Source organism: Podarcis pityusensis (genome assembly GCF_964106645.2).
Source record: "Podarcis pityusensis genome assembly, chromosome: 9".
Taxonomy (NCBI): Eukaryota; Metazoa; Chordata; class Lepidosauria; order Squamata; family Lacertidae; genus Podarcis; species Podarcis pityusensis.
In genome coordinates this window covers 21,092,242-21,117,718 of record NC_138034.1, presented here as the reverse complement: position 1 = coordinate 21,117,718, position 25,477 = coordinate 21,092,242, and the positions used below count along the sequence as shown (strand labels likewise).

General features: G+C 40.0%; 1 protein-coding gene across 1 annotated transcript in view; it reads left to right on the top strand.

The window, feature by feature from the left end:
• Nucleotides 1-25,477, top strand: part of TUSC3 (tumor suppressor candidate 3) — a 123,404-nt gene that overhangs the window by 60,660 nt on the left and 37,267 nt on the right. Inside the window, exons 5-6 of the mRNA XM_081020149.1 lie at nucleotides 353-493; nucleotides 6,668-6,757. Coding sequence (XP_080876275.1) covers nucleotides 353-493; nucleotides 6,668-6,757 — 231 coding nt within the window. The remainder of the gene's footprint in view (nucleotides 1-352; nucleotides 494-6,667; nucleotides 6,758-25,477) is intronic.

Below are 25,477 nucleotides of genomic sequence, written 5' to 3'. Positions count from 1 at the left end.
TGAACACCTCCCTTGTTCTCTTATAATGGCAATGGTGCCCACCTGAGAGGTGCCGAAACTGAGTTCCTCCTTTAAAAAGCCCTGCCTCCAGCAAGCCTGGTATCTCTCTCTCTCTCTCTCTCTCTCTCTCTCTCTCTCTCTCACTCACACACACACACACACACAGAGAGAGAGAGAGAGAGAAATGGGGGGGGGAATAGCAGTTTTAATCTGTACTTGTGTCATTTTACTTGACTAGATGCGTACAAGTTTAATTGTGAATGGCTGGCTCTGTTTAGTATGTAAATTCTGTATGCCTACTTATACATCAGAAAGCAGAAAAACACATGACATGCTTTTTCTTGTTTTACAGATCAGAGTGTTCAGGCCCCCAAACTATTCAGGTACCATTGCATTGGCTCTCCTGGTGTCGCTAGTCGGTGGCTTACTCTACTTGCGGCGAAACAACTTGGAGTTCATCTACAACAAGACTGGCTGGGCAATGGCAGCACTGGTAAGCCAACTTTTCATTTTTTTAAAAAAAACTTTCTGAAGCTCAATTAATTTAATTGTTTATATAACAAGATTTCAAGTCCCTTTCACACTGTTAATGAGAGAGCACTGCATTAATAAATAGGTTAGCGAGAGACAGCATTGATTGTGAAATCATAACAGGAACAGCTGGGCCAAACCTCAAGGGCAGTAAACAGTGCTAGCATGCAATTAAGAGGTTGCCGATACCCTGGCTAATTGTAATTGGTTCCAGTGTTGGCAGAAGTTGGTTAAATTGACATTCCCCCCCCCCCCCCAAAGTTCAAAGGCATGAAGGTTACAACTCACAAGTTAACTGTTGCTCAGAACTGGGGGTAGGGTGGGTATGCTTATGCAATTAAAGATACTGATAATCACTGTTTTATCAAATATATAACATTAGTTTTAGTGACTGAAACGTAAGATAGAGCTGGGCTCCTTGAAAGTTGGCATGGGAAAATATGAGCCACGTGGCTGCAGCTAATGTTAGTTTCTTGTACCAAACTTCTCTTCCATGACATCTTTGCTAGGTAAGAGCTTAGCTGTAGTGGGTGGGAATACAGCTCCCTCATCTGAAATCTCAGTACTTGAATCCACTGTTGAAATACCTTCATTTATTGTTCAGCATCCGTTATAATGAATCTGTGTTGCATAGTTGTTTTCAGTCTTTTACTTGTGCTGCTGCTTTGTTGTTGTTTAAAAAAATCTCTGCACCCATGAGAACAAGGCAATTCTATTTTAAAACAAAGCTGTCACCACCACCACCCGCCATTGAAGTTTATGAACCTGACAGAATAATGGATCTGGGAGAACTCCCAAGTCCGAGAGTATTACTTATACTCCCACCTCCACATTGAGCTCTTCCTTTTATTGTTACTTCCTTCACATGTAAGTAACAATGCTGCTAACAGTGCATGGTTCAGTTGCTGAACTGTCATGAACCAGATTCAGGTAGGTAGCCGTGTTGGTCTGACACAGTCGAAATAAATTTAAAAATTGTCCAGTAGCACCCTAGAGACCAAATAAGTTTGTTCTGGGCATAACCTTTTGTGTGCATGCAGTATCTGAAGAAGTGCGCATGCACACAAAAGCTTATACCCAAACCAAATTTAGTTGGTCTCTAAGGTGCTACTAAAGGGATGCGGGTGGCGCTGTGGGTTAAACCACAGAGCCTAGGACTTGCCGATCAGAAGGTCAGCGGTTTGAATCCCCGTGGCGGGGTGAGCTCCCGTTGCTCGGTCCCTGCTCCTGCCAACCTAGCAGTTCGAAAGCATGTCAAAGTGCAAGTAGATAAATAGGTACCGCTCCGGCGGGAAGGTAAACGGTGTTTCTGTGTGCTGCTCTGGTTCGCCAGAAGCGGCTTAGTCATGCTGGCCCAGCTCCCTTGGCCAATAAAACAAGATGAGCGCTGCAACCCCAGAGTCGGCCATGACTGGACCTAATGGTCAGAGGTCTCTTTACCTAAGGTGCTACTGTACAGTTTTTAAATTATTTATTTATTTTGTCATGAACCAGTATGCTAAGTTGTCCCCATTGGTAATAGTAATGGTAGGCTTTGGTCCTTGATAGTCGTTAACACATGCATTGAACACAGGGACACCATATATACATTTGCTTGTTACTCTCATTTTACCATATAACCTGCCCCACGTTTGTTCACTTTGGGGGCTTGTGTATACATGCATATATGTAAGCATGCATCATTAAAATATATTGTAAGCTGCCTTGACAAACATTGGTTTGAAAGGCACCGTATTATAAAATCTTAGAAATAAATTCAACATTTTTTTGTCCACCTTCTACAGCTCATGAGTTTGGCTCTTGCTTGCAAAAGCCAGAACTTATTTGTTAATACTTAAGATGCCACAGGACTCTTTCCTCTATAAGATGTAGCTAAAATCACACTGCACAATAGCTCCCGAAGTCCTGCTAAGTTTGTAGCTTTCCTACCCACAGGTACTCCTTTTGAATTCCCTGCAGAGCTGGGAAGATGGAAAGGAGCTGCTTAGTTATCTTTCTCCTCATCTTCCCCACCCCATATATATATGAGAGAAAATGCAGTTAAATTGTTTGACAAATTGTCTATTGAAGCAAATTTCCAATCTTGAACTCTTCCATGGTGGTATCTTCAAAGATAAGAGGTGGTGGTGATGATTTGTTGGTAGCTTTTAAAGATCTTTTATTCATGCAAAATCATATCTCTCTTTGGAAGGAACAGCTGTATTTAGCCATAAGAATATTAAGGTAGATATTTTAGCTTTAGAAACATTTCTGATTTCTTTTCCCCCTTACATTCTTAAATGCCACCTGCTTCATTCGTTTCTTCCTTCTCCATCAAACGCCACCCACACCGTTTTACAGGTTACGGACTGCTAACATGTCTTGTGTCCTGCAGAAAATAGTTGTGAGATGCTTCCTTTGTTTTATCCCTTTATCCCTAGTCCATAAAGCTAAAATAAAATAATTATGACTCTGACGTGGGAGTTAGACCAGACAGTGGGCAGTACCTGTCTCACCTGAAATTGTTGCTGAATTCTTTTATTAAAGTGGGGAGGGGAAATAAAATTGCACTTTCGGCAGGAAGGAATGCTGAAATTTCTCTGCTTGCTCCTGAGAGAAACTGCTTCCTCCCAGTTTGTTTTCTGGTACCCAGAAGGAGGAAAAAAATTGCTGATAAAAACAGATTTTCTGGGGTGTGAGGGAAGAGAAGGTGAGGGAAAGATTCCCTGTCTACTCATCTGTGGCATTAATCTACATGACTCACATTCTGATATTCAGGTCATGCCACCATAATATATAGTTTGACCTATATATTTGGCTGCAAACTTGTCTGACTTGCAGGATGTAAATAACTACGAATCTCCATGCAGGGATATGGCAGTAGCCCAGCGGGATTTGTTACTTTTTGTCCTTGGCACAGAAGGCCAGCTGAACATTTTCCAAACTGCTTTGGAATCACCTGAAAAATAAATAAATCTCAAAACCAGTTTGCCATGTGGTTTGGTAGAGAGTGGAGTTAGGAAAACAATTCCACAACCCCCTTGGGAACACAATACTGGTTTCATGGTCTTTTAGGAACAGAGTCCATCTAGCGCCATTGGGTCAATCTAGCTCACTGAGCTACAAGACTCTGCCATTGAGCTACAAGACTCCTAATTTGATGAGGATCTTCTTGTACTGCCAGTGTACTTTTTCTTGGTGATATCAGCATTAGTCATACTCAGCATAGACCAAACTGAGATTAATGGAGATTATTTCAGTAGGTTTACTCCCAAGTACAATTTATCTGGTTATCACTTGCTTCCTCTCGCCTTCTTTTGCTGTTTTACTACTTTCTGGGAATTTCCTCACAGAGGTTTCTGGGAGGACCTTTTCCCCCTGGATTTTTTGAATGGAGAAGGCAGCATCTCTTTTTAGATGTAGAACATGGTGCTGGATTGAGTAAGATTGCTCTCTGCTGCAAAACTTTGAAGATGTCTACAAATGTGTTAACCTGACCCTTTTGTCCCTTGCCTGGTACAGAAATGTTCAGGAAAAGGTGTTCCTGTCATCTTATGTATTGTACCTATATCCTGTTAGAATAAATTGGGTAATGTTATACATAGTTTTTGATTCCTTGGAGGAATCATAGGGTAGAATTATTATGCTTGGAACGAAAAGCCATGTAATGATTTTAAGCATATACAGAGATGTTAGTAGAAAATAACCAACTGGACAGCAGTACTTCATTGAGCCTCAGTCCTAGGGGGTTCAGAAAATTCAAGAGTTTAATAAAAAAAGGAACAACAAAGAAAATCCAGTGTTCAATTCTATCTTGGTGTAGCAACTAAAACTCTGCTAAAATGGAGAGTGATTATATATTCCAAAACAGGAAGGAGGCGGATTATTAATTTGTGGAGCGAAGTACAAGATGCTATCCTTTTACCATATCCTTTTATTATGTCTTTATAATATGGAGTTGTGAGCCTCTAGATCCCATACTGTCATCTGAGACAGCTTAAATAATGACATGAATGGGGAGGTGGAGTTGAATACTTTAGAGGTAATATGAAAGAGATAACAATAAATTGAGCAGTAGTGGGTAAGCAAAGAGAACCATGGGGAAAATGAGATAAAGAGCAGCTCCCTCTGTATGCCCGGATTTCTCTTACTTTCCACATACCCTGCTCCCCTAATTGTCCATGCATGGATCTCAAGGACTCGTCTAAAGGTGTGAGCTTGCTTTTCCTCCAGATTGTACATAATGCAAATGACCCATTAATGTTGTCCATTAGCTCCTGCCTTAATCATGTGCCAGCTTGTTCCTTATTAATAGATGATTCAGGTGGCAAAAAGAAGGCCCGGTCTGCGAACTAGTTCAGGCAGGCAGACAGTAGATGTGCGGTTGTCAAAACCATTCCTAACTTGATTCATGTCAATCAATAGTCAGCGCAGCTCGGAAGCTGCCGGCAGCCTCAAAAGGCTCTAAACTGCATGTGGCTCCCCGCTGGACCTGGGATTAGCATATTTTTTGTATTTTAGGCTTGCTAAGCCTTAGGGAGAACAACACCATCATTAACTGGGCATTAAGATAGTTGAGAAGCCAAGTCCACTCCGTTTTCGTACCTATCGCTTGAGCAGTTGGTGCGCTTGCCCCCACATAGATAATTATAAGGAAGATAAAAGGAAGTTCCCCAGTGAGAGCTGGGTTTTTTCCCCGAAATCTGAGAGCATGGACGTCTGTCAAGCAGGGACTCCCCTCCCCTTCTTTCATCCTTGTATGTTCATTAATTTTCAAGTTAAACTGCTTCCATCAAAATTGCAGTAGTAAAGCTGTGATATGGAGAGAAACAGAAAAATTTGGGACTAGCTGTAGGTTTGAGGCAGTTGCCCTGCAAAGCGTTGGTCATTGTATAGTAAAGGTAAAGGGACCCCTGACTATTAGGTCCAGTCGTGACCGACTCTGGGGTTGCGGCGCTCATCTTGCTTTATTGGCCGAGGGAGCCGCCGTACAGCTTCCGGGTCATGTGGCCAGCAGGACTAAGCCGCTTCTGGCAAACCAGAGCAGCGCACGGAAATGCCATTTAACTTCCCGCCGGAGCAGTATCTATTTATCTACTTGCACTTTGACGTGCTTTTGAACTGCTAGGTTGGCAGGATGGTCATTGTATAGTTTCCTTCTAACCCTACAGCTGCAGACTCACTGTCAGCAGCCCCTGAGTCTGGGAAGCCACCTGCAAGTTTAAATTTCCAACACTGACCAAAGCGCCTAATTCAGCTGTGGCTGCAAAGGAAGAATGGGAACCAGTGTGCCACTGCTTGTTCCTTTGCAGTCCAAATGCTGCATTTTTTTTGAACTTGGCATCCTTTTCTGTCCCCCTGCCTGGTTTTGCAGCCAAACCTTAATCACTTGACACTATATGATGGGAGGTGATTGACAGGTGGATGGCCACGCCCACCTATCAAATTGGCCTGTGAAGTGTTGGTTACTTTCAGATCTGGCTCTCCAATTGGATCATCTAAGGATGACACAACTACTCTAGCTGACAGCACCCCTCCTCAAATACTGGAGTTTGGTTTCCTCCCCCTCTCCCCACATGTGAATTCATTAGAGATAGGCTGAATTCTTTGTCCCACAAGCAAGCAATTCTATAAACTTAAAGCATTAACTCATTTTCCCCCCTGAGGAACTAATCTTTGAAGGCCCATTTTATTATTATTATTATTCATTTTATTCCTATACCGCTTTATATTTTCTCTTTGCTTCCTGCCTTTACCTACCTTAAGTAATATCCTAACTTTAGTACAGTGTTACCTCGGGTTACATACGCTTCAGGTTACATACGCTTCAGTTTACAGACTCTGCTAACCCAGAAATAGTACCTCGGGTTAAGAACTTTGCTTCAGGATGAGAACAGAAATCGTGCTCCAGCGGCACAGCAGCAGCAGGAGGCCCCATTAGCTAAAGTGGTGCTTCAGGTTAAGAACAGTTTCAGGTTAAGAATGGACCTCCGGAACGAATTAAGTACTTAACCCGAGGTACCACTGTAATCTGTCTTGAAAATATATGCTGCTTGATTATTGGGATATATTTCCTGGGCATGCAAACTTAAGAGCTCCCCCCTTTCTTTCTTTTGTTTGTTCTATTAATAGCATCTTTTTCTTTTTCTTTTTGCAGTGTGTCGTTTTCGCTATGACTTCTGGCCAAATGTGGAATCACATTCGTGGGCCCCCTTATGCTCATAAAAATCCTCAGAATGGGCAAGTGGTAAGTTCTCCTATTTTACCAATGTATAGAAAGAATGATGTCATCACAGGGGGCTATAAATTCAAGTTGCAGGGGAATAGGGTATGAAAATAAGTGACGATTATTTACCTTCGGGGGCAGTTTTTTCAAAAGACTTGTGTCTAGCACATGCTTTTGATAGCACATGAACTTAATGAAACTGTTTTTTAGGAATGTGCAGTGAACATAAGCAAATGCTTCGTCTGTAACCAAAGTTCATGTAAAATTGCTTCTACCAATTGTCTTCTAGCCATACCAGCAGATGGACAGACTGCATACTAATTATGGCTTTCCACTCTCCCTATAAATCTTTAGTGAGGTTTTAAACTTTTTTAGTATTTGTCAGCACGCATGTTATACAAAGAGATGACAGGAGGCTTTATCTAAGGGTGAGCACCTTCTACAATGTCAAGATTTTGGGTAGAAAATTGGACTACCAGCTTCATTCTAATCGGCTCATGTCATGAAGTTTTTCCAGCAGTTCAGTTCTATACTTATTTATGCATAGAGTGTCTGGAGAGGCTTTTGACCTGATAAATATGTTTAGAAATGCAGCCTAGGTGTAGCAAATGTTACTTGCATGGATTATTTGTTTGCAATTTATTTATTTGCAAAAAGGGCTATTAAGGGGGGAAAATGGCAGCAAACAGTATAAAATAACCAAAAAATGCATTCATTTAAAGTACAAAATATATTACAATTCAGTTGATCAGCTTCCTTCATAATAATAATAATAATAATAATAATAATAATTCAGTTATACCCCACCCATCTGGCTTGGTTGCCCAAGCTACTCTGGGCAGCTTCCAAGACATAAAAACATAATAAAACATCAAACATTAATAGTAACAATCTGATCCAATATAAGAGTCACAATAACTTTAAAATAAACAACTTACATTAAACATAGCAACATTCAACAATCCATCAGAATCTAATAGTATTTTTTTTTAATGATATTTATTGGAATTTAAAAAAAAAAAATTACAGAAGAGAACAAGGTAGAAACAGAAAAAAGAAAGAGCAAAGAGAAATGAAAAAAACAAACCACATCAGACAATACAAATTCAAAAAAACAAAAATACACCACAAACATTTAAAAACAAATCCATTATTCTCAAATCCTCAACTGTCATTACCTTCTTTCTTTGACCTCCTCCTCCTCCCTTTTTTTTGTATCCTAGTTATTAATTGTCGCAGCAAATCCTTTCCATATTTCATAATATTCTGTCATTACATTACTTTAAACCATTTTAATCTTATCTTACTATAAAAAAACTTAAAACTTAAAACTTGAATCTTATTTTTACCCACTTCTCATAACCATAATATTCTTACGTAATTCTTTACACATTTTTACTAAAGCCAAGTAATTTCATTCCAACATTTTTCTAACATTCATCAATTTTATAAAACAATCCTAGTAGTAAAAAAGAAATAAAAACAATCCAATCTTCATCCAGTGTCCCTTCCTCCTGGTCCCGGGTTTTGTCAGTCCTTATTATCCCATCGATCTAGCGCATTAACCTGGTAACCTTGTATCCGAGGCCCTTAAGTCTCTTCCATGTCCCTTCCGCAGCTCTTCTTCATATTTATAACTGTATTTTCCCTTGTCTCCTGCTCGTTTCACTCGTGCGAACTCCAGCTTAACAATGTTTTTGACCCTTCTCGACAGATCAGCCCCTTTTCCATAACCCACACTAAACTCCATTTGGTATTTAAGAACATGTTTCAAAATCCCTCCAAAATTAGGAGCCCCCACAACCCCAAACATCTCACGGCCCATTGCCAGACTTGAAAAGTCCAAACATCCCTGCATAGGGGGGTCCATCCAGCCCCCCATTTCCAAACCAAACCAAACTTTTTCTTTCCAAATCTGGCTTTTTCCAAGTTCATTTGTCAAATCCAAAAGCTCATGTTCCTGTTGGGCCACAGCTCCCTCCATCTCTGGCGCCCAAGATTCAGCCATCAGAATCTAATAGTAAACATAGCTGCATCACCTTCTCAGGGAAAGCCATGGTGAATAGATGAGTTTTAAGCAGCTGCCTGTTTAACAATGCTGTAGCTGCCTGGCTGGTGTGTTTTGGAAGCGCATTCCAGATGGCAGGTGCTGCCACACTAAAAGCCTTGGTTTTAGTGGACATGAGACTAACATCAGGAGTGTATGGCCCTTCTAAGAGTGACTCTCCCAAGGCTTGGTGACCTGGAAAGTATAGATAAGGTAAGGCCTTCTCGGAGGTAGCCTGGTCTCAAGTCCTTTGAGACTTTGCATTCCAATATCAAGACCTTCAGCATGTTGTAAACATTAGCATATGTGGTTATGGAAGATGGAAGTAGCTTGTTGTTTATGCTTCACATAGTCTGTGCTACTCTTACTTCTTTTAGAAATGTTCAGCCCCTTTTCAGAACATCACCTGTTTCATCAAACAGTGTGTGATAACTGGAAAACACAGAAAGCTGAATATACACAGAAAGCTGAATATACTGTCTCCCTCAGTGGTGAGAGCTAGTTTTGTTTCATCAAACATAGTAATTTAAAGGAAGACATACAAAAGCAGTTGGTTTGCAGGCTCCTTCCTTTGCCTTGTCCTGCATTTTGGAACCTCTCTAAAAGTATCTCCTGAATCAAACTGAGCAGGAAGCTGTGATGAAGAAGGAGTAGGGTCTGGTTAAAGTGAAGTGTCGCTAGGATGGAGGGTTTAAAAGATACTGGGAAACATTGTAAATAGAGTTGCATAACTTAGTGGATGATCCCTTGGTTCAGCTGTTGTAAATTCTTCATCATTTGTAATGAATCAAGTCCCAGGAGGTGCGTTCCGACTGCATAATGATAATCATGCTTTTGACTTCAAAGGGTGATTTGAATCTCAGATGGCTCTTGGGAGTTTGTTTTTTGTGTTGGGTGTATATACATGGTTTTTAGAGTGTAATCCTCTTTGAACTTCCTGCTGGGATACAGAAGCGGAAGAAAAGAAGTAAGACTGATATGTAAGATAGTAAGAGAAACTGTCACAAGAAAACAAATGTCAGGGCTTTGACATAAAGACCTCCATTTCACCTTGTTTCCCACCAAACACAGGTGGTCTAAGATGGGCTGCATTCTTGAATTGTTCTTTGAAGAAAGCAGAATAAAAGTATTATATTTTTTAGGGGGGAAATCCACAAGTCATTGAGTTGGTAGTTTACAAAAATGGGATCTGTCCCTCCCCCTTCCTGCGAGCTGAACTTCCCACCATTTTCATGCATTCTCATTACTGTTTAATGAAGAATAATTTGCTTAGTCTTGCAAGAGGAAATCCATTCTTAATTTTCTTTGATACCTCATATCTTAATTAGAGTAAGAAAAAAAGTGACGGACTGAATTTGATGACTGATCTACTTGGTGACGGGAGGATAGTTGCTGATGGATGGCATAAAATGACACATTTGGTCTGGCAGCTTTGTTATGCAGAACTTTGACTAAGGAAGTAATAAATAACTGTGTCACTAAAACACTGTGTTTAGAACAGCTCAGAATTTTTCATTACTCCATTTCAGTATTTAATTTATGATGCCTTTTATATGGAGTGACAGAAAGGTGAGAAATGGCAGAGCGCAGACAACTGATGCTAACAATTAAATTAGGGTTTGTGTGTGTGTGTTTAATAAAGTGTAAGTTTTTATAGATTCGGTTTGGATTCTCTGTCCCGGAGGAGGAATATAAGGAGACCTATTTTCATTACTTTCTGCCTTTTTCTCGACATCTTATGATGTGTTGTCAGTCCTCTAATAGTGATAGTCTTTTGCTTAGGAGCTGTTCCTTCTGGGAGACATTGAAGGGTGGCTGGCACAGTTCATGTTCATATGCTAATTGTCATCACTGTCCAGAAGCAGCCCAGTGTATAAGAGCTATCCCTCTCATAGCATCTCCCAGAGAGGGAGCCATGTTCATCTGTTGCAGCAGAAGCGGCAAATGGCCCTGCAAGCTAGGTAGGGATGAAGTGAAACTCGTAGCAGTTCTAAAGCCATTTCTTTTCTTTTTTCTTTTTTCTTTTTGACATTTTAAAGGATTTCTTAACCTTCCGCTGGGGTTAAGGTGGGGCTTTTTTGATACTGTAAACAACGTGATTTTCTCAGGTTGCTCTAACTGAAAAAAAGCAAACTTCTCAGAATAATTTTAAATAACAGATTTTCTTTTCAAGCACCATAAAGTCTAGCACACACTATTGCCCTCCTGTATTCTCCTTACAAGTGCCAACATTTGTAGCACAGAAATTGCAGTTCAGCATCACTGAGTTTGAAATGCTTAGTAATTCAGCTAGAGCATAAAACAGTAAGTATGCCATCATTTTGGTGTTTGGGCTTAGAAACTGTCCCCTCCGTTCTGTTCTTTGTGTGTATGTGTTCTGGAGGGCAATGGCGATGAAGGCCGTGGTGGTAAGGAGCAGTCACAATTCTGCCTTTGGGGTTCTTTTGCCTCTTCTGTAAGAACTAGGTTAAATTTGCCAGGGCACTCCAGAAAATAGCCATAAATTCTGGAATTAGAAAACATTCCATTTTAAAATGTCCAGAATTTGTCAAGTACGTACAGGGGGGGAAAAAACTTAAGTCCTGCGTGCCTGCTGATTCACCGGAACATTCTACTGATTGACGCAAGCCAGAATATTTTCATGAACGTTGGTGCACAAAGCAAGAATGGGAGAGCGAAGGAGGAGCCTCAGTGCTTGCCCGTGACTTTGCAAATCATTGTTTATGAAGCCGTGGAGAGTCATCCAAATATGGTGATGTTGAGCCTTTACAGGGGTAATAACATTTCAAATTCAATTTGTTAACAATGGAAGAACAATAAGTGCCAAAATTCAAATATTTGCAGTGCTCTGAATGTGGGAAAAGCTGGCATATGTGAGACAACATGCTTCAGTTTTAATTACTGCCTAAGTTTAATATATTTCTGTAGGATTCACAGCATCCCCAGAAGTAAAGGCACGGTTGCATAAAATTATGTATCCAATGTTAGGGCTACTCATAGTAAACCCATTGAAATTAATGGACATGTGTGCCTTAAGTTCATTAATTTCAGTAGGTCTACTCTAACTTAGTTGGATACAGCCCATTCAGAGAAAGTGTGTAGCTCCAGATAAAAAAAAAATAGGCTAGATAAAGTGCAAGGAAACAATTCTTCACTTGCATTAAATATCCAGTTACCTAATGAGGACATTCTGGGCATTATCAGCTATGACAAATGGTTCACAATCCAGCTCTGTTAGTAGAATGCTTTGAATGTTGGAGGAAAATCTTCTTCCATTCTTTGTCAAGGGCAATAAGAAAGCCATAATGATGTGTGGTTGAAGGTCATAAAGTTTAATGAAATAACATCTCGCTGGAACAAAGTCTGAGTATGCCTGTTCTAAGGGGACAAAATAAGTTATGGTGACTTTTCCATTTACAAAATAAATAAATAATTAAAAGTACATAAAACTGTCCATTCAATTGGAAAACTTCAAAATGCACAGTAGATCTTTTATTTCTGCCCTTTCTATTTCCCTAGCTGAAATTATTTAACATTTATGAAATATAATTTTGTGTCTCAGTTTAAAGTCAAAGTTATTGAAGTCTTTTGTGCTGTGTGTGCAGAATATCAGGGGTGGTGGCAGGGAAGATCTGACACAGAGTTAGCTTTCCCTTATATTTTGGAGTGGCCTGTATTTCAAAGATATTGTTGCTTGAGAATTGCTCTAGGAAAAGAAAAGTAGAGACCACATCTTTGTAAATTCTTGTATCAAAGAAAAAGAAGCATGTTTAGCCATCTATTATTTATTTGGTGCTTGTTTATGCTCCTACTAGAAATGTCGCTTCTGGTATTGGATTCTGTAAAATACAGTAATGCTGTACTCATTCGTCTGATAAACTGGGAAGCTAGTATAAGGTGAAAATGGTTAAATTAGTTGCACCATTATAGTTAATGAGACTTCTCTTGCCATAGTCTGTTATGCACTTGTTCCATTATAAATTCATGCATTACAAGTGAGCCTTGCTAAATTAGCTTGCACCTTGACTTTCAGCTTGTTAAAACAATGCTACAATATATGGAACATTTTGGGCTTTATTTTGCCAGAAAAGCTAGCAGTTGCAACACTTGCATTCCATAAAAATTGCTAGTTTGTAAGCGAAACATCCAATTTATCAAGCTTGACCTTGTTTTCATCTCTACCACTGATATATATCTGCTCCCTAAGCTGCACTACCACCACCCCCTCCCAACTATCACTAAGTTCTTGTTGTATGGATCCCTTGACTGAGAATGTTCAAAGCATGCTAGCTGTGAGCATGAGAATGGAAAAATCTTGGTTATATTGTTATATCCTGTTTACATGGAAAGAATTGGAATCTTAACTGGGCTAGTCCAGTCCTTCAGGAATTCATAAAGTAGATATATGTGCACTGACCTAAAGTTGCAGGGGGAGGAAACTGATTTATGTTGGAAGCAAAGTATAGTCCAGTGGATTGAGTTGGCCATTGTGTCAGGCGGCACTCTAGAATCAAGTCTCTATATAATTTCCTATTTCTATAACATTGTATTTTTGCAATACAAAAGATATAGGTCACTAGAGAAATTTTCTTTTGTATTCTTTCTGTTCTTTCGCTACTGCATAAAAGGTGGCATTTGCTCTTTATTTCCTTTAATGAAATATTAACATTCCAATTTAATTTTGTTAATGTGAAAGTTTATGTACCCTATAAATTCTGCAGCTGATGTCGTCTCTTCTAAATGAGAGAACGTTAATTTCTTGCTGAGGCATATCTGGTGGGCTTCAACGTTCTCCAAAGTAATAAAATGTGGTTTTCAGAATGAAATATCTCTCTGATGTTGAGCTACTTTGAAGTCAATGAAGTGGTGGCTTGTGTTCAGTTAACTGGTAGAGGATACAGTGGTACCTCTGGTTGTGAACGGGATCCGTTCTGGAGCCCTGGTCGCAACATGAGCAGAACGCACCCTGTGCGTGCGTTGGTCATGATTCGCTGCTTCTGCGCATGCGCGTGACGTCATTTTGAACGTCTGCGCATGTGCGAGTGGCGAAACCCGGAAGTAACCCTTTCCGGTACTTCCGGGTTGCCGCAGGACGCAACCTGAAAAGATTTAACCTGAAGCAAACGTAACAAGAGGTATGACTGTATTGTTCCCACAAGCAAGCATGATATATCCTCTTGGTGTCAAATCATGTCATAAACAAGGGGTTGCCAACATTATGTTCATCAGAACCAGTGTGCCTCTCAGTCTCTGATGATGCAATTTTGGAATGTTCTTTTGAGAGAGGCCATTTTCCATCTGATGGCTACCTCCTTTTCATGAACAATGGGCATACTGTTGTGCCATGGTTACACAGATATATGGTATGGTTTGGGGGGCTTTTAATGCTACTGTTTTGATAGTCTAATGGTTTTTTTTACTATTGCTTTGTATTTTAACTTTGTAATCTAACTTGGGATTCTGTGTGATCTGAAAGAATAGAATTTTACTACTATAAATGTACAGATTTTCAGACTAAATGGTGATCAAGCAGTTTCCTGTTTTCTCAGCATCCATTCTGGATGGCTCTCAGTTCGGCAGGTTTTGAAATCTGCTGCATTCTGAAAGTCATGTGAGCAGTTCACAATATATTAATGTTAACTTAACATGTGTCTTTTCAGAATTGTTATAAAAACTAAGTATGGTTTAAGTCATTAAGAGGAAAAGAAAATGTTGACTTTGCAAGGTCATGGTCAGCATTACTGCATGGATTTCTTTTGCTTAATCCTATAGTGTGCCCCATGGCATTTCTCTAGCTATCTACTTTAGTGCAAGTGTAATAGAAAAGCAACAACTCAAAAAAGGTTTTAAAGGAGATAATTGGTTCTTACATGCTTTCAACATAATTGTTCCATGGTCACCAAGATTCTTGTTTTTTGCACTTGGTGTATACATAGTATCGCTGGGGGGAAAGGAAATTCTCTCTTGAGTGCATTAAAACTTTAGTGTTCTGCACCAGCATTTTAACAGACAATGTCTGAGTGTGAGAGATTTTTCTTTCTAGCATTCACATACTTGTTTTCTCTCGCACACACTTACACACTCTTGTATACATATTTCATTTTTTGTGTGAACTGGATTGTACACTGAGAGCCGGAGGCCATTTCCGCCATCATAGCAACACATTCTGCAGCTGCCGTGGTCATGGAAACTGTTGAAGGTAGTTTTCATATCCAAGCCCATTTGCAAAGAGTTTTCTCTATGCAAATCCACACAGGAGAGAGATTACATGAAGAAAAAAATGATTGGCCATTTCCCATGAGTGAATTGAACCTTGGAATATGTTGCTTTGTGGGGTCCAGGCCCGAAATGGACGAATCATCCTAATTATCTCAATGCTTTGGATGAAAATAATGTTGGCTATTTCTGTCACATTTCTAAAAGTCTGAGACTTCTGTTATGGTTAAAACTGTCAGAGACTGGTGGTAACCCCAGAATTGCATCGAATCTGTGGCCAGTATTGATGATGCCCAGATGAAGTATAAATTGAGGCTACTTTGAGGCTACTTTGATCAAAAACTATACAGCATTTCTTTAAAGAGCATGAATCTTTTTAGATGCATAATGAAACATGGAATCAAATTGGGTTGCTTAGTCCTTAGATATTCTCTTTATAAAAATACCATTTAAGTCAACTTTTGAAAAAGATATATTTCTCAGTTGTAATGTTTCCTCTGTTCATTTTGAAAATGCAGGTTTGGTTATCCGTGATGCTTTTGTTATCACTGGGTAAGGTCTGGCAAAAGAGATGAGAGCAGATTCAAGTGAATAGAGGTTGCATTTTAATTCCATCAAAACGAAGTGAATTTCTCCCCCAGAACATTCATGTCTGATAGGGTACATCACACAGTATTAAAAGTACTAGTTTTACACAAGACAATTAAAAGAATAACCTTCAAACTTTCTCAGCGACTTTCGGTTTCTTATCATTCATAGAAATGTCAGAATCATAATGCATGTACTCATGAAGATTTTGAACTATGAATAGAGGAGGCTTCCTTTTGAGGTTATATTTGCTGGAATAGAAAAGATAACAGCATTATCAGTGTTTTTTTAGTGTAACCAATTTCTCATTGCATAAACTGAAATGGACTTAATGTGGTTCAAATATTAGTTGAGTGATAATATTGGACTTGTGATATAAAGTCAGGACATTGCTTTTAGATGAGGTGCAACTCAAATAGAATTGTAAGGTTTGGGGGAGTTAACTTTCATTGTTTGGGTATTTTAAGCCTTATTTGAGTATGCACGCTGCATAAACATTTGCCTCACTCAAAGAGCTAGTCCTCTTATGTATGTTGATCTCGCATAAATTTCAGCATCAAGTGATAAGTTGCATGGGTTTAAAATCTGATCGTTTTATCTCTGTTTTATTCCTGAAATGTTTTTGTATAATGGTTGGTCAGTTGACTGACTGCATGTCACTCAAAGAACAGTTACTGAGTGAGTACAAAATACACAAAATTATTAAATGTGTGAATGGCCCATCACTGATAGAATTTTAATACCTTCCCACATTATCTTATGTAGAGCTGACCCCAAATACCCTGGTTTTGGTACCTCATTTGCAGGCAGTGAAAAGGGAGGGTGTATTGTATTGTGTGTGTGTTTTTATGTCTCCTTAGGAGCAGTTTATTTTTTAACATATTTTTATTAAAGATTTCTTGGTTTACAAAAGTATGTTCAATGTCTTTTTTTCAAGTTACATTTTCTACAGATCAGTTTCATTTGTTGAGACATTACAGTACAGTGGTACCTCGGGTTACATACGCTTCAGGTTACAGACGCTTCAGGTTACAGACTCCGCTAACCCAGAAATAGTACCTCAGGTTAAGAACTTTGCTTCAGGATGAGAACAGAAATCGCGTGGTGGCGGTGCAGCAGCAGTGGGAAGCCCCATTAACTAAAGTGGTGTCTCAGTTTCAGGTTAAGAACGGACCTCCGGAATGAATTAAGTACGTAACCAAAGGTACCACTGTAGTGTTACATTAGGAAGAAAAGGGGGAAAGAGGTGGAGGGGGCCATGGTGCGTAGGGGTGGGGTGGGGTGGCGATGTTTCGATTTTACTTCATGTATGTGTGGGGTTTTGTGTCAGCATTGCTTGTGCAGGTTCTCTTTACTATTCGCTTGTGTTTTGGCGGGTAAAAGAGGCTGGGGTTGTCCTAGGGTATGGTTGTTTGTGATTGGCTGTGGTGAACCTATTATATTGTTCTTTGGGGTATTGCAAAGGCTTGGATGGCTGCTGCCAGGACCGCCAAACCTGGTGACAGTGTTGAAAAAGAGGAAGCAGGCCAAAGTGCAGACTTCATCTCCTCCCTTTTTCTGCCCCACTCCTTCTGCTTTGGGCAGAAAAAAGTGTCATTAAATATAGAGGAATCAAGAAATCAATGTGCACACATAAACCAGGCCCCAAAAGCAACTGTTAGGATACAATTGGGCTATAGTCTCAGGGTGTTTTCAGCCTGAGGGCCACTTTCTCTTCTTGGCAAGTCATATGGTAGTGGTGAGTGGTTCCAGAGGCAAAACAACAACTGTAAATTTCACCTTTTTACAGTAGGCTAGTTTCTACACACATTCACACACCCATCTTTTATCCTCCATCCAGATACAGTGGTACCTCGGGTTAAGTACTTAATTCGTTCCGGAGGTCCGTTCTTAACCTGAAACTGTTCTTAACCTGAAGCACCACTTTAGCTAATGGGGCCTCCTGCTGCTGCCGCACCGCCGGAGCACAATTTCTGTTCTCATCCTGAAGCAAAGTTCTTAACCCGAGGTACTATTTCTGGGTTAGCGGAGTCTCTAACCTGAAATGTATGTAACATGGAGTGTATGTAACCCGAGGTACCATTGTAAACAAGAGGCATTATCAGAGCTTAGTGGCACAAACAAGTCAGGGAAAGAGACGCTGAAGGAGGGTGCAAAGCAGGGGAAGTGAGGGGTGTGGGCTAAGGAGGAGGGGTGTGGCCTGGGAAAGTTCCAAGGGCCCAAATAGAGAGACCTGGAGGGGTTGCATTTGGCTCCCGGGCTGAAGGTTTCCCACCCTTGCTATCATCATTCCCTTTGCGTTGAGAATCGAGGTGATTGCGAGTAGCTCCTTCCCTCATGGCTACGATATCACAGTTTTCAGGATCTTCTGGTTGAAGCTGTGGCAGTTAAAACAGTACCAAGCCAGTATTCATTTGTCCCTACTATATAGTATGAAGAGGTTGATGCGATCAATGTAGCATTCTGCATTCATACAGTCAATTTTGATACTTTTATTGATAAATTATTCAGACCTTATCGTTTCTCAGTAACCTGTAAGGGTAAATGCAAAGAGCACATTGAATGAAATGATGGTGTGTGCTTGTGTCCTTGGTTCAGCTAGTAGATATATTTTTTTAAAGGCCTCAAAGTAGTCTCTGTGTGGCTAAATCTACAGAGCATTCAGTAATTTTAATTCACTTTAAGGCAGAAGCTTGATGGATACACACTTTTTTCCAGCTTTATTACACCAACTCCTGTACTGTTGCTAACCTTGGCCTAGGCATGATTAATGCAGAAAGGAGCAGAATGAAAATCTTTTTCATACTTCAGATTGCCATGTGCTTTGTGATAAAAATGTAGCCCCAACTTCAACTTCAAATTAAAAGCCTTAAAGGGAATACAATGTGAGAGGCTTCTGTTAAATGCTTACATAAATGAAATGACCAAGGCCAGGACCTGTTTCCAGAAAGAGAAAAGTAAGGGGAATGTGTTGTGAGAGGGAGGATTATTGGTTTGTTTTTGTTCTTATTTTTAATTGTCTTCTGTGTCTTTTATATTGTAATTTTATGTTGAGATCTATGGATAAAGGGTGATGCAGAAATAATAACAACAACAGCAAACAACAGCAATAACCATAATAATAGAAGCATATCGGAATGGTCTGACTTCTGCAATATTTAAGAAGTTAGCTTTGCATTTCACTCCCTGAAATTTCTAATAGTTGCTTTTTCCTTGGCAGCCTTGCTACATTTTGAGTTCGGGAACTATATATTTTCAGAGTGAACAAACAGATATGATATTTCTCAGCATGGGAAACCATGCAAATCTAAAGCAAGTGGTGCTGTATACTCTTTTTTTTTTCCCCCTGTATCAACCTTCACCTTAACTAGAGGCAATGGAAAAGCCAGGGGAGGTCAGCCAGCAACACCCATAGCATAGTTGCAAGCCCCGATAGCTGCTATGAATTTCTGCTACATCTTGAAAGCTGAGAATCGTGGGGAATTAAGGTATTACGGAGATCATATTATACTGCAGTGTTATCAGGACCTAGGGGTTTTATAACTGTAGATTAATCTCCTGGTTGTCTAAGGGATGACAGGGAAATTATTCCAGTTGATCCATATGATTTCCAGAGTGGATAAAGGTGATGATGACACTCCCATTTTTAAGAGGTGTGTTGATGAATCATGCCTGCAGGGATTGATAGCATTCTAAAAAAAGGTAAAGGGACCCCTGACCGTTAGGTCCAGTCACAGACGACTCTGGGGTTGCGGCTCTCATCTCGCTTTACTGGCTGAGGGAGCCGGCGTACAGCTTCCGGGTCACGTGGCCAGCATGACTAAGCCGATTCTGGTGAACCAGAGCAGCGCACAGAAATGCCGTTTACCTTCCCGCTAGAGTGGTTCCTATTTATCTACTTGCCCTTTGACGTGCTTTCGAACTGCTAGGTTGGCAGGAGCAGGGACCGAGCAACGAGAGCTCACCCCGTCACGGGGATTTGAACCGCCGACCTTCTGATCAGCAAGCCCTAGGCTCTGTGGTTTAGACCACAGTGCCACCTGCATCCCTGATAGCATTCTAGCTGGCCTCTAATCTGCAAATTATTATCATTGCAAGATGGTGGGAGATTCATTGGCAGTGCTGGGGGAGAGCGGGTGTGACGTAGGAGACTCTTAAAGGGAAAGTGAGGAGAATTTGAGAAGGCATTTACCCCTTGGAAGCTGAAAGGTTTGTATGCATCATATGCACACATGAACAGGATGACAATATAAACCCCATTCCTTCACATGGTTGAATATAGCTGCACTTGTGTATGCTGTCTCTCGGGAAATATTAATTTAGCTATTCTGCATAGCTGTGCTACATGATAATAAACCCTACGTATCAATATTTAGATGTTATGGAGTTTTAAATCATCAAAATAGGGGCTTATTGCAACAAAATGACCGTATAATGAGTTGAGCATAAATTTGAACAGAATAGTAAAACTCACTTGTACTGCTAGAAAATCGGTCACATCCTTTATGATTTAAATTTTAATATGTTAAGTGTTTATGTAGTTATGTGCCTAAAATAATTGGCACAATAAAATGTCTCATCCTATAAAGCTTTTACCCTCATAAACCTTATTCACACTAGTAGTTCCATTAACTCTAATAAATATGTATATATATTTATAGTCACAGCAGTAGCACTCCGCTCACACTTAGAGCGTGTTCATTGTCTATTTTCAGATACCCATAATTGGCCTCAAATAGTTTGGATGGAAATAATCTGTGACACAAGCCTGTTTTCGGACTGAGTGTGGGGAGGATATTTTAATGGAAATGGCTGAGAAACTGCCGAGATTTGAGGCAGAGATGAAGTGTTACTGTCTGCAGCTGAAATGGAAGGGTTTCATTAGTTGCTAGAAGACACCAGAACTCCTTCAAAGTAGAAGATGACAATTTTTCCAGGATACACTATGTTCACTATTTATTTACGGAAAATATTTGTAGGCTGCCTTTCAAGGGAATGCCCTCTCAAGAAGATCCATAGATGCTACTTTGACATAGCAGATTTCTGTGAACTTTTAAGAGACAGTATTTCAGCTCCATAGGCCTAAACAATGCCAGCCTGAAAGCCTTAGATGAAGGAGCCAAGCTTAATTCATTGCAGGTTTCCATGGCTGTGGGGCCACTACAAAAAGGCCCTGTCTCTCATGCCTGCCAGATTAATTGATCTGATCAGCAGACACACAGGCATGACTTCATCTTCTGCATTATTATTGGGGAAGCCATGTTAGAATGTTACAGAACATTAAATAAACTCCCTGGGCCACCTAGTCACCTCCCCTGCCCAAAGCTGTACCTTTAATTTGTGAGGCCCTTTCACAGATTAGCCAACATTGCTCAAGGGTGTCATAACCCAGAAACTAAAGCTTTGAGCAGAATGGCATAAGTGCCTTCAGCTGAATCATAGTTTATTGGAGGGGAAATCCAAAAGAGGTGCTTTAGTGAGCTTAAAACAGGTACAGAACAGAGAGAGCCATAAAGTAAAGAGGAATATAACTGGTAAAGCAGGATAAATCCTGCTGCCTCTATTTATGCTATGTATAGTTATATTCTACTTTATCCCACAGGCTCCGAATAAGCAAGAGTTGAGAATGTAATTAACTTTATTTATATATAAGTGCTGTCAACAGAAACTGTCTAGATAAACAGACTAACTAGGAGGAAATCCGAAGTCGTGTGGGCTGGAGAGATGTGTGAAAGGAGCGGAAGTTTTCTCTTTTTATTAATAGCTTTTAAATACAATTTTAAATTGATTCTTGATAGCATTAGTACAATTTGTGGGATTTTTTAACTATGTGTTGCACAAATGCACACACAAAGGCCCTCCACAATCTTATTGATGGAAACTGCCGCCACACATGGACATAACATATAAATAATATACTGAAAACTGGAGGAGAATGCTAAAAAAATAATTGTATACGGAGTAGGTGAAATATGAGACTTGAGGAATTGTTTTAAAAAGTGAGGGGGAGAGAGATTCAATTAAACTAATGTCAGCTGGTAAAGAGTTCTGTAAATAAGAAGCAATCAGAGAAAAAGCTCAGGATACAAAATAGCTGGAGAGATGTCAGCTCTAGCAAACAACAAAGAACTTGGAAGAATGCAAAAAGCAAGAAGGAGAATATAAAGTACTCAGAGATGAAAGATAAGCAGGAGCTGGCAAATGGATACATTTGAAGGGAACTAACAGTCTTAAATTGAGTGCAAAAAAGGAAAGGTTACCGGTGAAAAGACATCAAAAGCTAATAAATATGAGCATGCTGGCCTGTAACTAAGGGTAGAGCCTTAATTTTGAGGGCTGTGTTGTGAGCTCTGAGGGGTCAGCGCGTCACATGGCCCCTTACCGAAAGCACCTCATAACACTTCTCCCAACAAACTGCCCCCCAAACACAGGGGCTTTAAAAATGTGCCTTTAAAACCACAGTGAACAGCCTCACAAGACTCAGTGCATTGCATTTGTGTGCTATTTAATTAATTAATAAGGGTATACCCTGCTTCTCAGGAGTGGGGGGAACCCAGCCACCACCACCTTAAACTCACCTTGCCAAATTTTTAAAAATGCAAAAGACAAATGACCAGAACTTACAACACATCAAAATGCAGAACAAAGCAGAAAAATTCTGCTTGAAGTGAGACATAGACACAACAATACATGCCTTTTTAGGAAGTGAATGCTGGTATTGTGGGGCTACCACTGAAAAGTCCCTGTCTCTGCTTCTCTACAGTCTGATGGACCTTGATGGCAGATCAGAAAGTAGGGGTTCAGTTACTGATCTCAAGGTCTGGGCTGGTTTGTATGGGTCCAAGTGATCTTCCAGTGAATGTTCCCAAACCATTCAAGTTTTTAAAGCAGGGATGGGATAGCATTGGACTACAGGTCCAATCATCCATGAGAAAAATTGAATCCCAGTCTTTCTGGACTACAAAACCCATCATCCCATGCCAGGAATAACTTCTAACCAATTAGTTTGCATAATTTCACAGATCATTGTTATTTTTAGCTATTTCAAATATATCAAGGGTTACCATAACACTCTTTGTGAATGAGGACTGGGTATCTAACAATTGGATGAGGAAGCATTCCAGTAATCTAGGTGTTTTCTTTCAACCCAATAGTCTGATTTTGTGAGCACACCTCTGTGGTCTGCTCTGAATTTAGAAGCTCTGAGAAACTCATATCAACATCTGTCTTCATGCCAAGCGAGCCTTGCCAAGAGAGTAACAAGAATAATCCCATTTAGCCAGGGGGCTGGCTGGCAGCTTTTCCAGTGGTTTAGTTTGAAGCCGAGCAGTGTGAAGCAGAATGTGATATATGAAACGTCACAAGGGAAAATTCTGGATCAAAAGCATCACAAAAGAAAATAGGGGATAGGTGCAACTCAATATACATAGAACTTCAATAATTAAATTCAAATAAACCATAGTGCTACAGAAATAATTCAGATCCCTTAGGAGTTTCTGAATGCTAAATAAATGTTATGCAAGTTTCAGTAATTCTGAGAGGAAAAACAAAATAACTTAGGACATTAAAACTTCCCCATTAATGATTCGAACTTTGGAAAATGATGGGACTTTAATATTTAGGGGCAATAGAGATGCCAGCCCTTTTTATAGAAAGGGCTTATAGAAATGGTTGACCAGAAGGACACTGAAGGGATATTGACTACTCTTTGCAGCCTTAGTCAAATGTACCTTTCAGTTACAACATGGGGGTTTGGAGACATCGTTGGGTATTATCCTGGGTTTTTTTGTTTTGTTTCAAAAATTAATGAGCAGGGACAATTTTTCTATAAATTTATTTTTTTTGACATTTATATTGACCTCTTGAGCTATAGGTCACCTTTGTAAGCAATATTATGTCCCTTATTATTTTTCAGGTCATTGTGCAATGCTAGATGGTTTTATTGCTGTCCAGTGTCAACTGAGGCACATTGAAGCTGCAGTGAGAAGGTTTAGAATAGGCTGTAGATCTACTAATTAGATATCTTCTTTTAGATAACAGTTTGTTTTGCAATCCTGCCCATTACACAAAAACACATGTATTTAAATCCCAACATTTGGTTAAAAATGTGAAGATGAAAGCTGTGACCCTGCTTACTCTGCTCAACAACTCCCTGCTATTCCCCACACATTAATTCCCCACATCTTCCCCATCCCCATCCTATGCTACTACTAAGCTAGTATTTCATCTTTCCAACCTCATTTCTGAACACTTCTCTTGTCTGTTCTGCAGCCCCACTTTGCATACCTGTTTTTACCTTCCCCTCCTGATTCTGGGCAACCCCTTTTGCACACAGACCACCTTCATAATAAGCTCCTACATCTTCCTCCTTCACACATTGCAACTACTAATCACTACAGATTCTGAGGCCGAGCTCAGAGTTCATGCAAACCTGGAATTGTGATGTGGCACTACAAATCCTCCAGTTGCTGTGTGATAACAACCTTATATTTTAGTATATAGGGAGATATAACTTAAATATGTGTTACATAGAGTGTGCCAGGGCAGAGGGTGGCTGCTGCCTTTCTTCTTATTTTTTGAGGGATGTTGCAAATTTTATATAACTACATTATTACATCATGCTAAAATTAAAGTATCCGAACAAACAATCATTATCTGCCCAAACTGGGGAAAGGATCAATAAGAAACAGCTTCTTTGAACTGGATGTTTGTTAAACATCAAAGATGATTTAATAAGAAATTGTGCCAAAATTGTATCAGATGTAGCTTTTGTCATTTGGCGAATAGAGGTCTTTATGAAGACAAAACAAATCTCCCACTAACGTAATGAAATGGTATTGTTAGGTCTGCAGAAAGTGAAAACAGGCATTTCCTTCAAAGGAACGATGTAAACACTGTGCTCTCTAGCGGCCACTGAGATAGCCTGTGAGTCTATTGTGATGGTTTCATTTGCCTTTCCCTCTCTCTAGTCTGGCAAATGAGATGGTACGCCTTAGGGTCGTAAAATCGGTATTCAAAGTGCATCCATTAGTATTGCAGCTTTGGGTGTGATTGACTTTGTGCTGGTAGATGACAGTGAAAACATTGAAAAAGACTCCCGCAGGAAAGAGACCTCAACTGGTGGGAGGGAATAAATGAGCTAGGTCTGCCAATGCCCTCCTCACATAATTGCATGAGGCTAACAGCAACTGTGTTCCCTCCTGCGTTTGGCACTAGGTTTTGTGAGGAATTAGCCACTGTTGATTTTTAGGGGCGGAAGACAATTTTGTAGCATGTTAACAATGAATTTCATTATGGCATGGGTTTTTACAGGCCAGTGGAAAGGTTTGTAAAAATAACTTCCTGTCCTCTAGTATGTACTGCAGTTACAGAGGTGGGGGAGGGGGGCATATAAATAACAATTTGCTCCTTGACTGTTTTTGATTTAATGAGTTAAATATTTTATCTGTTCTAATTTTGCAAACAAGGTGGTAGCATTTTTAAAAAAATCTCATAGATTTAGGGGATTGGTGGTTTCATCCGAATAAGTCATTGCATGATCAAAACAACTATCACTCATGCAATGGAACCCCCCCTCCCAATTGTGTGTTCCCCACACCACCCCCAAAATGCTCCAGATTTTTTGGGAGGATAGGGGAGGGAATCTCTGGAGCAAGTTCAGGATGTAAGGAGGTGCACAGGAAAAGAGAAGGAAGAAAAGCTCTGTTGCATGAGCAGAAATCATTCCACTTGTGCAATGACTTACTTAGATGCATCCCTGTGATCCTGAAAAAATAGCCTAGAAATTGCTGGAATAAAATTTCAATAGGCATTGGTTCATCAGAGGCAAAAACTGGGCAGAGATGTATATGGATGTATATAGCATGCATGCTTAGATATAGCTGTTATGA